We start from the raw sequence: 12429 nt of genomic DNA, 5'->3' as shown, positions 1-12429 counted from the left end.
GTATCGTCTCTCAAAGATCCTATATGGAAGGACGGACACTGCAGCTTCCACTGCAGCCAGGACTTCAGAGTCAGAATGAGAGCTACCTTAGACTGTATATACCTGGGGATACATTCTGGGATCCTTTTCAGTGTTTTGCATTTGTTTATGAGCCGTCTAGTACCTTGAGAGGCCAGGATGGAGTTAACGTTGAGAGAACACCTTCGAGCAGATTGTCAGCTGTCCATGCACGCAGAGATCTGTTCAAATTAATCTAGGCTGAACGGTCACTACATGAATACAGTGTGGTGGATTGCTGATTCCACTACCCTTCTAAACAGAAAGGAAATGCTAATTTCTAACAAAATGCTCCGTCAGTGTAAATCTGATCCCGACTACATTTTCAAATATATCATGAGTCTTTACATTTAAATTGCTCTGCTGTAATAACTTGCAGATAAATGCAGCCGCAAACTGAGTTGAATAATTTAAACTGCATAAATCCCAAAGTCCTTACGATACTGACACCTGATTGGCTGAGGGCAAAGTTTTCAAAGATGTACAGTAAATGAGGTCAGCCTGCGGAGTCAGGATAAAACCCCTGAATGTGTTATAGTGAATACAGTTATTAGATTCAGACGAGGTACACTCAAGTCCAGCTCCAGCACAGAAAGCTAAAGCACTACTTCTAAAACAGCCATCGTTTATCTTTATTTCTGCCATTGAGTGAGTCGGGTGTAATTTATAATCTAATGAGCAGCTGTGTGAAGGAAATGTCAAAGTGAAGGAATGCCCAAACCCTCGACTGTTTGGGCTGGGACTTGAAAATGAGCGAGTATAAAAGAGGCTGACACCGACCATCTTATGTGGGTACTTTAAGAAAAATCTGAATGACTAGATTCCGGTCCCTCTTATGAGACGGCTACATACAGTTCAATTTTGATCCAGACGAAAGATGATCAATAGTTGCAGTATCATTGGTCGTGGCAACACAACGTTGGACCCACGTCGCCTTGGGAGAGAGGATCACATATCTTACAGTCTTGCAACCAAAGATAGCCTGCGACAAATATCCGACCGTGTCAGCAATGTGGTCTTTTCCTTTGCAATGACCGTGTCCACATTCTCTATACCTCCTCCTTTTTCTTTTTGTCTTTGCACATGACCGTCAAACATGCCACTATGACAAGGGCAGCTTTCTGCTGACCGCCATGGCAACCTCAGCTCGATCAGGTTGACGCTCACTGATGGCGCTGCTTGTTGACTTGCCTCACAGCTAAGATTCACACTTAACTCATCTCACAGTGAACATGCATGTCATACCCAACATTATGAGATCTGTGTCACACAGTTTGGCTTACAATAAACCTAATTCTGTTGGAGGCTTCAGGAGTCAACATCACTGACTGAGCACTGAGACCGCCACTCACCATGATGGACCACACCCTTCAGGCCGTGGATTATGGGGTCGACCGCTGGATTGTCCTTCCCTCCCACCTGAGGAACACAAAAAGACACAATAATCATCAGGTTGCATTGATAAGCATAGAGCACATCACAGCATGTATTTCAAATCAGGAACATTCAAAGTTGTTTCAATTTACAATCTCTAATGTTTTATCACAGCAGGGTCAGCGACCCAACAATTCATGTTAGTCCTCAGTGTGGGATGTGAGTCTCCAAAGGATATTTCTAAAACTTTTCAAGCTATCAAACTGAAACCTGTTGAGCCATGTCGCTGACATCCTGGCCTTTCCAATGAGTCATCATATGTCAGGGTGTCATTCACGACAGAAGTTCTGCCTTTTCAAAATGGCTGCCACCTCAATAGACACATTTTATGGGGGCAATGGTCAGGTCAGGTTGTTGAAAATACACATTTATGTCATTTTTAAAGTAAACAGTTGATACATTTCAGACAGAAGAACATTTTAACTCGCGTTAAATATATAACCTTTAAGCACATTGCAGACTTCAATGTCCAAGTGTTTGCAAAAATGTGTCTGTTTAAGTGTTATAACAATGACTGTTGAGGCAGTACTGCACCTTTCACTGTATGTTTGAGTGAAAAAGGGAAGAAAATGGGAAAGATTGGTGCTAAAGCTATCTGATTAAAGTGACAGAGGTGGAGGGGGAAAAGCTGAAGGGCACGTAGAGATGCTGAGAAAAACAAGAGTAGGGTAATTAGGAGGAAGTGACTGAAGAAATCAACAAGCTCTTAAAGGCCTCCCTCCATGCAAGCTCAAAGAGTGCGTGATGTCAAATCAACATCATTGTTTTTAATTAAAGCTTCATTGTTGACATGGAGGCTGGAAGTCAATACATAACCCCCCCCCCCAACAAATGTCTTAATTCATCCTTTCAAAACACTAAATGACCAATCGGAAATAATCATACTAGTGTTTTCTGATCTGCCACCAAGTGTTTACTGAAGTTTAAAAACAAATAATGTTTAGTTTTTTTGCAGAATCAAGTCTGACTGTTTGTTGAAAGAAATGGTTCAGACTGTAAAAGGTGACCCGTTTCATTTCAACGCCTGTCCGTTTACAAAATGATAATAGTTTTTATCCGAACATATGTTAGAAGTTCTTCCATGGAAAGGCCAGCTGGATAATATGTGTTTGAATGCCCTGCTGCTGAAATTGGAGAAAATCACCGTCATTAGTTGGTTTTCCACCCGTCAAGCGTTTAGCCGGGACATCCCGTATTTCAAACTAAATGATTGAGGTTACTTCTCTGTAATCATCACTAGAGGACACTTTACTGATCCTAGGTCAGATCTGACACATTTAGTATCCCATCATGCACTGGTCACGTCCATTGGGGACATCTGTTATCCAATCACAGCCCCCCTCATCAGATACACCTACAGCATCAAACGCTGTTTGCTTGTGCCGCACGTGTGAATATAAGGATTAAAAAAAGACTTACAGCTTCAACAAGCGATGTGAAGCATGACGTTGCTTAAGCGGGTAACGTGCAACTCAACGAAAAGCTTTCTCCACTTTATGCCATCAGGAATTTTTAATTAGGCCACAGAGGTGAGCATGACCCACCACAGCATGCTAACGCTGCAATTTATATCAGCAAGAGGGTTACCGGGGGAACCAAGTTAATAATGGTCTAATGTATTTCCACTGTAATAGCTTCATCTCTGTGTCACAATAGCAGAGTGTGATGGTTATGCTTTTTATTCATTTTCTATCATAAAATATCTAAACTTGTCCTCATTGAAAGTCTGTGGTATACTTTGTAAGTTTAGGGGTCCTTTTTGGGACACAGATGAAGTCGCCCTGGCGCACTACTGCTGCTAATGCTAATGCTACCACTTTGGCTACTGGTAAACTTTAATGTCTGGGCTGCATCCTATATACCAGTGCAATAAACATACCAGTATAACATGCTGAGACATTAGCCACTGCACGGGACCTGACACGACTGAAAATCAGTCCACTGTATTTTACAGAAAGCCATGACCAGGCTGGCGACGCCATATTTGGTCATAATCCTACATTTTAAGAAAACGGTGGTATACTGTAAATTCGATAAACCTTGTGGAGTGCTGGCAAGTGACCCCAGTGGGTCAAGAACTCTAGGCAATTATTCATGCACTGTAGGTGTGTACCTCACAACTATCAATACTGCTGTACACTGAGAGCTCAACTTCTGCACCATTGCTCGCAGGATTACAAACTCCACATAGCCAAAACAGATACAAAAAGCGACACAGCTGCACAGAAACTGCATGTCATGGACATGGCTGAATACAATGGAAACTATCATGCTGGACTACCTACCGTCAAGGTCCTTGAGTTTGAACATATAGGCTCCTAACATGTTTCATAACAATTATTTTCAAGTTTATTCCTGCTTGTCACAAGTCATCATTCAGGTTATATAACTGTGGTATTTTTGATTAAAACTCATGTGAAGAGCGCAGGCCATCATGGATCAGCAGTCGTACTAGTAATCATCCAAAGGGACAACAACCTGCTGCATCTCTTGGGAACTTTTCATCCTGTAATGACATCATTGTATGCAGAGTCCCTCAGGAATTTAACACTTTGTCCACTGCTCTTCAATCTGCATGTTCTGCCTATTGGTCACTGCTTCAATCTGTGAACAAAAAAGCATGCTGACGTTGTCGTGCTGATGACACACTGTTATACCTGTCCCTATGCCCTCAGAGACCTAAGCCCTGTCAAATCACTGTTCTAACGATTAGAGACGTGGACATCTGCATGTTCCCCAATGTCCTCTGGGTAAACAGGAACAAGAAAGGTCTGTGCCAATTTAGTCTGTTTGTCCTGAAAAATGCAATACACAAATCAGAAAGCCATGCTGCACACATGGTAAAAAAGGGCCTGTCATCATTTGAAAAATATGTAGTAAGTCAGAGTAAGAGGTGACTTGTTTGAGGCAGATAAGAGACAAACCTGTACATCTGTTTATTCTTCAGTTCAAAGTTTTGTCTTGCCTGATGTTCTACCTAAAAGGACTGTGGACTTGTTGAACATTAACAAACCTAGGACTCTTATTGGCACAGGCTTTTGACGGTCATGTCAGCAGTTGGGGAACTACTTTGGAGTTCTTGCTGGTTTGATCTTCCTCACTAGATTTTATGAGATAACAAAAAAAGTCTCAACTTTCACGTTATCAGACTGAAAACGACCTCTAACCCGCTGCGCTGCACCAGCTCTTTATAAGTTCTGTCTTCAGTGTGAAGTCAACACTAAACCCTTCGTTGAAACTAGTTAGTTTGTACCAGAAGTTGTGTTGTTGTTGGTTACCATGGAGACATACTGTAAACTTAATCTTAACTAGTAGCACATTACAGGAAGTGGAACAGGAAGTAAAGTACCTTTAGCTTAAGACAGTACAGAATAAAAAAATAAATAAAAAAATTGACATGTAAAAAATGGAATTTCAAACGTGATTAAAAATGGGATTTAATCACAATTATTATTAATATACCGTTATTGATTCTGCTAATACTACTTGCTGTGACAGCTATAGCGCGTAGCCTACTGCTACTATCATGATAGTCATTCTTTACTTATACATACTGAAAGTGCTTCAACAATGATTCACCACTTCTACACTACACTGATACAATAAGCCCTGGTACAAGCTTCAAGTAGGTTCACAAACAGCAATTACAACTAATAATCTAACCACTGTCACTTTAAAATAACCATGCAGGTCTTGATCAAACTGTGTATTTAAGAAAGTTCAATAGGTGCATATAGACTTGCTTGTAGACAGTGTTGATGTGCAGAAGAATCACATCTAAACCAAGGAACCACAACACACTGCGGGCAGCCATAACAAACAATTTGCATGAAGAGTTTAGAGCCTGCCAAGACTGTCATCACGCCGCCATCCCTCTTCTGTCCTGGATTTGGCAACACGTATCTGTTGACCCATGGGTTTAACAAAAAACAATCAATGTCCACACGGATTTGGAACACATCATCGTGCTGGCTAGTAGGACTGAATTGCAACGTTTGGTGTGAAGGATAACTGGGATTTGTGCTTGCACTGTCTTCCTCCCTGGACTGTGACGGAAACACACAGAACAAAAGACAGTCTATTCAATGTCTGTGCTTTTATTGGTGCATCTCATTATAGGATGTGATATTATTCCCTTTAACCATGGAAGAAACAAATCGATTTTTAAACACTTATATTCACATAACGGTAACATAATGGTGAGTGCCATGCAATACCCAAATGTTACCATGTGTCATGATCTATTAAGAATTAAGCCAATGAAGGATCTGTCCCGGAAGCGAGGTGAGCGGGCACTACTACCACCCGACGTCCCTGACGCCCAGCTACCACCATCGGACTGTGTGACCTGCTGAGGGACTGCAGATGTAAACTAGCTCTAAGCTAACTCTGGTAAAATGCATCAAATGGCAACATTTATGTTTAATATTGTACATTTGTTCCAATGGAAAAACAAGTTAAAAGTAAAGGACTGTATCTTCCCAACAACCACTGGCGTCGTCGTTCATGCACAGCCTGCTCCGACCTTCACCTCAGCCGCAAAGAAGTGTAAACAACAGGAATGCAAAGAATACAAAGGAGAAATCCTTCTTGTATCTTATCCCATCCTCCCCATATCCCATTTTTCTTTTGTAACATAACAATGAGTAAGGTCTTCTACCTGCTTTTTGTAAAGCGTCTCGAGATTACACTTGTTATGAATTAGCGTTATACAAATAACGATTGATTGATTAATTATAAAGGCAGCTGTCTTGTGTACAGGTGAAACTTAATAGACTTAATAGAAGTCCCCTCTCCCAAATCAAAACTGCCTCTTGTTGCTCATCACCGACTTCTTTTTGGCTGTTTCCCAAGCAGAGCTGCATTGCTCCATCACTTGGGTACCAGCTCTTCTTGAACATGAGAAACATATGTTAGCCAGGTGTAGTGTGTGTCCTTCTGTGTGGCTTCAGAGAGCTGCCAGTTCATTCATGTCGACTATGCAGCTCACACTTGATGACACTATAGCTTCTTGTTTGGTTAAGCTTTTTTGTCTCCTCTTCGAGTGTCTTAACCATCATCTCAGAGATCATTTTTTGCTGCTTTTAAAGGATGAACATGTGACTTTTTGATCCAGCAGATGTCGCCCTTGAGCACCATCATGAAACCAAAACATACTTCTGTTTGATGGCACTTCCGCTATTCTGAAGCGTCCGCTCTCCTCCAGAGACACACCGCCAACCCCTCTCCACTCGCGTTCGCACAAAGGAGTTATCAATTAGAACGCAACATAATTAAGCACCATTGAGAGCAAGCGGCGGAAAAGACTGTCATTTGCTCGAAGTGCAATTTTCTGTGTCCTGCATTGTTGTGTTAGCATGCTAATGTTGGCACACTTTAGTTAGCTCGTAGCTTCACATTGCACATAAATTGATACAGAATGAGCGTGATCTAAACACTCTTAAGTGATATCCAAATAATCAGTGAGTATGTTCTTCTTCTTCTCTCTAGTCCTTGACTAAAACAGCTTTTATACACAAGGGGAGGAGCCGGCCGTCCCGTCCATGTAAACACGGATCTGACAACAACAGTACAGCAGGTGGGACTCGAGCTTCTCATTCATTGTAGACAGTCATGACTCAGAGACACATTTACACAGGACAGACTTGATTTCTTCTGTATTTATGTGTAAAATATTGCAAAGTCTTCCTTTAAAAGTGTAAGATGAAAAAAATGACTGACTATTTTGGCAGAGTAAGTGTCTACTGGTAGCTTCCCCCACAGTACAAAACCATGCTCCTTGGTTTAATTGCCCTAAAGTCTAAGTATGTTGGTATTGTTGTTTGTCTCTGCATGTCAGCCCTGTGTCTAACTGTCAATGACATCTTGTATTAGCTCCAGCCCCCTGCAACAGGAAAAGTATTATAGATAATGGTTGATATTTAATCTGGGAGTAGAAAGAGAGTCTTTGTCTGGATCTGTCTGACTGTGACATTGAAGAGTGGTTCGACGCCTTGAGCCAAGAGTATTTAAACTTTTATGCACTGCGTGACAAATGAGGGTACATGCCAGGATGTGTGACGATAAAAAAGAAGTGCCCTGCTCTTAGTCTCTGATGTGTACGATCGCCTCCTTGTAGTTAAAATTGGGATTTACAGCTATAACGTAGAAAGTCAAACATGAAGGAGGAATGTTAAAGTAAGTAGAGGGAAGCAGAAAAAAAGTTTAACCGTGGCAACATTGGCCTCAGTTTCACACACACTCCTACTGACACCAACTCATAGACACACATGGAGTAATCACATCAACTGGCAGAAGAAAGGTAAAATATCTGGAACTGCAATGAAGAGCCTGTTTTTGGTACAAGGCGAGGCAGGGAGTGGGTGAGGAAAAAGAGCGTGTGTAAAAGGCAGAGGAGATTAAGAGAAATAAAGGCGGCCATGGAGACACAGAGAGGAATGACAGAGAGACAGTGAGGAGGAGGCAAAGAAAGGAGGACAGAGGGAATTAGCCTTTCATTATTAATGTTTGTCTCTGAAAAGCCCACAGGCTTGTCCCCTGAGATCCTCAGCCACCGGGCTTCACATCACAATCTCCTACTCCCTCTCTCTTTATACCCATTTCTCCCTCTTCAAATCCTGCCTCCTCTCGTTCTTTCTCCTCATTCCCTCGCCACAGCTCTCCCGTGTCTCCGGGGACGGGCCGCTGCAGTGACAAATCAGAAGAAAAAAAAGAAACCCTAGTACACTGTGACATGTCCTCATATTTCCCTCCTTCACAGGTTTTTTTTCGCCCTCTCTCACCCTGCGTCCCTTTTTCTGCCACTGTCATCCATCCAAGTCCTCTCCCGGTGTATCCTCTTCCTCTCGACTTCCTCCATCCTCTGCTGTGTCTTGCAGAGACTCTTAACCTCACCTTGCGTTTGGCAGCAGTAACTGCTGATGAATCAGTGGCATAATGTGTGTAATGGTTGGACTTCTTTCAAAGAAGACACACGGGGGGGGGGGGGGGGTTGCAGAATTGCTAATTACATTAGCGACCAACTTTCTCAGTTCGAGGCAGAAGTCAGGAGAAAGGAAGAAACTTTGGCATAACGTTGCTCTCCTCTCCTTGGTATATGATGAACAGAACATTGTCCCATGGAGACTTAATTCAAACCCATGCCATGATCATTTATTGTAGATAAAGACTAAAAACATTATGAGTCAGACAAAGGAAGACATTGCACTATGTTCCTTTTCCACCTTGGACTGATACATCCTCTTCTTTCTTGACATTTAATACATTTAGAAGAATGTATTGTTGGCATTTTGCGGACAAAATTGTCCTCTGCTCGAGCTGCAATCACCTGTGTCCTGCTGCATTGTTGTTAGCATGCTAATGTTAGCACACTTTGGTTAAGTCATAGCTGCATGTTGAACATAAATTAACACAGAATGACCGCCATCTAAAGACACCAACGTAACATCCAAATAAGCAGTGAGTATATTCCTCTTCTTTTCTCTAGTCCTTGACTGAAACAGCTTTTCTACACAAAGCTGGTGGGACTCGAGCTTCTCACTCAGTGTAGACAATGAAAGGACCTGCATGACGACAACATTAACGAGAGTTTCAGATTTACGCCAGCCTCGGATATTCTCTTGAAGTCTGTTATCTGTCAATTTGTGCACAGACACAAACACAGGTCGGATTCAAACCTGGGCTGCCCGCTTGGAGGATTACAGCATACATACATGGGGCGCGCGCACTAACCACTGCGCCACCAGCGCCCCGAGAATCATTGTTTTTTAACCGTGAGTTTGTTGATATACTCTAAACAAACTATCTGACCCGTTTTTGTTCAAAGCCCCTTTCTTCTGAACACATTGATGTCTGTCTTTTGCTCTAAGCCACCTGAGTGTCTCCCTCAAAGCATCAGGAAGTCACAGTTATAACTCTGGTACGTTGCCCTTAATGCCCTAAATAAAAAAAAAGACTTCATCTCAACATTAGAATAAAGGGATCATTGTTCTGTGTTGGTGAAGGAGGTGGGGGGGGGGAGAGGAGAGGAGACCAGTGACAGCGGTCGATTTTTCAGTCTGAGCGATGGTGTGTTATAAGTAGGGCAGCGGTCGTGCAGTTAAGGGGACGACTAAGACAAAGCACACGGGAACAATGCCTTTCCTCCCCAACATCACAGCCAAGAACAAATATGTAACCGATCCAAACAACTGGAAAGAGATATCCTCTCAAATTCCTGTAAAAACTGCTAAATCCAACCAATGACAAAACGACATGTAATGAATTCTGTTTCTCTGCATAACTGCTGAGGCTAATGTCTCCTCAAGTGGCGTGCACTGAGCTGAATTTTGAAGCGGCTCAGCAGTGCTTTAGCAGTGTTGGCATATACTGCCTAATTACCGTCACTGGGGGTATTGGATTTAGAGCCGAATGAAGTGGTATGGGGTCTTATATGTCTGCAAACCAAATCTCTCATCCTGCTGTGCTTACTACTGCCGAAACATCTCCACTTTGACGCCGCTACCTTTAATGTGAAGAACCACCCCACCAAAGTATGGAACCAATTCAAATAAACCTCAAGGTAGTCTTAATATGAATACATCCAGCGTTAACCTTCCTGAGGATGTCTGTGGAATATTCTCGGTTTCTCAGTCAGAGGAAAACATGAGTCTCTGTAAAGTGGAGTCAAACAGTGCCGGTGATGAACGATGAGGTGGTAGTAACGTTAATGAACAGATGAAATTGTGGACTTTTTTTCTCGTCTTGTCAATTGTCTCGACTACTATAACGAAATAAGAAACAATGAGTTCTATTGATAGATCAAGAAAGGGATAAATCCTTCCAAGTATTCCTCTCTAAAACATTCCTTCAGCGCTCTTATTTACAATAAAGTTTATTCAAAGCACAAATCTTAAAGGGGACATGTTATGAAAAATCCACTTTGACTGTTTTTGAACATATGTTTGGGTAACCTGAGTGTCTACTGACCCACAAAATGTGAAATAAACTCATCCAGTCCTTTGTTTGTGGTCCGCATAAGTCTTACAACACAGAGAAAAATTGTGATGTCACAGTGGGATTCTGGTAAAGACTCCCCTCCCCTCCCCTGGTATCTCCACCCATGGACTCCACCTCCAGCCTAGAGCAAAACTTTTGCACAGGTCTGCCATTTTTATTCTCGCTACAGAGGAGTGATGTCTACGTGGAAAACTCATTGCATTTAAAGAGACACACACACCAAAACGGAGCGTTCTGAGAGAGCTGGTTTATACAGGGTCACAAACCTCCTCTGGTGCTTGATTCATGTTATATTTTGACCAAAGCACAGATGTTTCTTTTAGACCACAGGGGGACTGTTTGAAAAGGTGGAGAAGGGGGATAATATGTCCTCTTTAACACCAACGCTCCAGGAGTAACATTGCTGACAACCTCTTCTTTTTGTATCTCACAAACAATCGGAATGTAAGTCGCACCGGTATGTGAGATGCAATCTGTTTTGGGGGGTTCTCCCAGAGGGTAAAAAAAAGGTTTAAATTGTCTTCCTGTGTTACAATTCCTATTTGCATTCAGCAAAGTTCACGTTGTGTACTGGATTTTGTTTTAAGGGGGAATGTATGAGATATACTTCTCAGTGAATTGTATTTCCTACAGTAGATTGGAGTTTAATAATGCTGATTTTTGGAGATGCTGCCACAGTACAGATCCAGAAACTCAGCTATGTACAGCCGTGGATACAAAATATTTACATGAGCATATTTGAGCCCATAAGATAAGGCCCTACCTAAAAATAACGGTAAGTCTATACTATATTATAAATGTTTTAAAGGCTTTCCCATGCTGTGAGACAGGTCTTTCCATTCTTACTTAGTGGTCTTTTACTTCAAACATAACAGCAATGAGAGTCTCGTTTTAATGGTTACCAAGTTTGTTGTAATCCAATATTAAGTTAGCTTAATTAATCAGTTAATTGGATGTTGTAATCCATTCATCCACCTGACCAACCTGCTTGTAAAAAACAAATGTAAAGAAAAGTGCAATTTGATCTCCATTGGTTCCAACATTCATTGTGACCATTGGTGTCTCCCCACATCTGAGGCTGGTCCTCCCCCTTTATCTTTGAGAGTTGTCCATCAAATATTGCTCGAATAGAAATGTGACTCCTGCAGTGCTTACATAGTGATCAATAAAATCACTTTAAAAAATCAATGCCTGCTGAGCTCTTTCAGCGTTTTTCCTTTATCAATTTTTGCAACTGAGAGGTGGGGGGTTTGATTTTGTGTGTTTCAATTTACTTCCCTCCTTTCTACTATTTGTCCTCCATGATTGTCGTTTCTTTCCAGTGAGGAGAGTGCGTATGACTCACAATGTGGAGTTTAAGTCCAGGAAAGCTTATCCTTCATCCCGTTGTTTTTGTGTCTTACTACTACTTCTTCTCCTTCTGCCTCTCGCTCCACTCAATAATACCCCAAATCATGTGGAATGAGGCTCAGTGGGATTCTCGTGTTAACTAAAGCAACAAATAGAAGAGAGTTCCCTGTGATTTGCATCCCAGCTGGGCCTCGGTTTTTGAATATTTCTTCTTCTGCCCGAGTGTGTGTGTGGCAAACATGGAGGCGTAAAAGCACTGTAAATAAGCAAATAAAAGGGCAATGATAGCTGTTTACAGCGGCCATCCATTTCAATCAGAGGCTGCTGTGCGATGCTTTGCTGGGTCATAAACGCGTGAAACCCGAGCTCAACCGAGCTGATGGGGGCCAATTTATCCTGTAACAAGAGTGTGATAATTTATTTAAAGGATGATACAGATTCAACAATGTATGCTGTGCAGAAACAGTGTGATGGAAGGGCGAGAGAAGCTGACGAATGGAGAAAGGTAGACAAACATAAAGGCCAGCACCGACCATGAGCTCAATGACTTTGGGATTAAATCAATTTTTACAATAAATGAATTCCCTCCAA

General features: G+C 42.0%; 1 protein-coding gene across 1 annotated transcript in view; it reads right to left on the bottom strand.

Annotated features, from left to right (window-relative positions):
- ptprga (protein tyrosine phosphatase receptor type Ga) overlaps positions 1-12429 on the bottom strand; it is a 415165-nt gene that overhangs the window by 93058 nt on the left and 309678 nt on the right. Inside the window, exon 6 of the mRNA XM_065955381.1 lies at positions 1410-1476. Within this exon, the coding sequence (XP_065811453.1) occupies positions 1410-1476 (67 nt within the window). The remainder of the gene's footprint in view (positions 1-1409; positions 1477-12429) is intronic.

The sequence above is a fragment of the Labrus bergylta genome, chromosome 5, assembly GCF_963930695.1.
Source record: "Labrus bergylta chromosome 5, fLabBer1.1, whole genome shotgun sequence".
Taxonomy (NCBI): domain Eukaryota; kingdom Metazoa; phylum Chordata; class Actinopteri; order Labriformes; family Labridae; genus Labrus; species Labrus bergylta.
The sequence above is the reverse complement of the archived record's forward strand: the minus strand, read 5'-3'. Positions and strand labels throughout refer to the sequence as shown.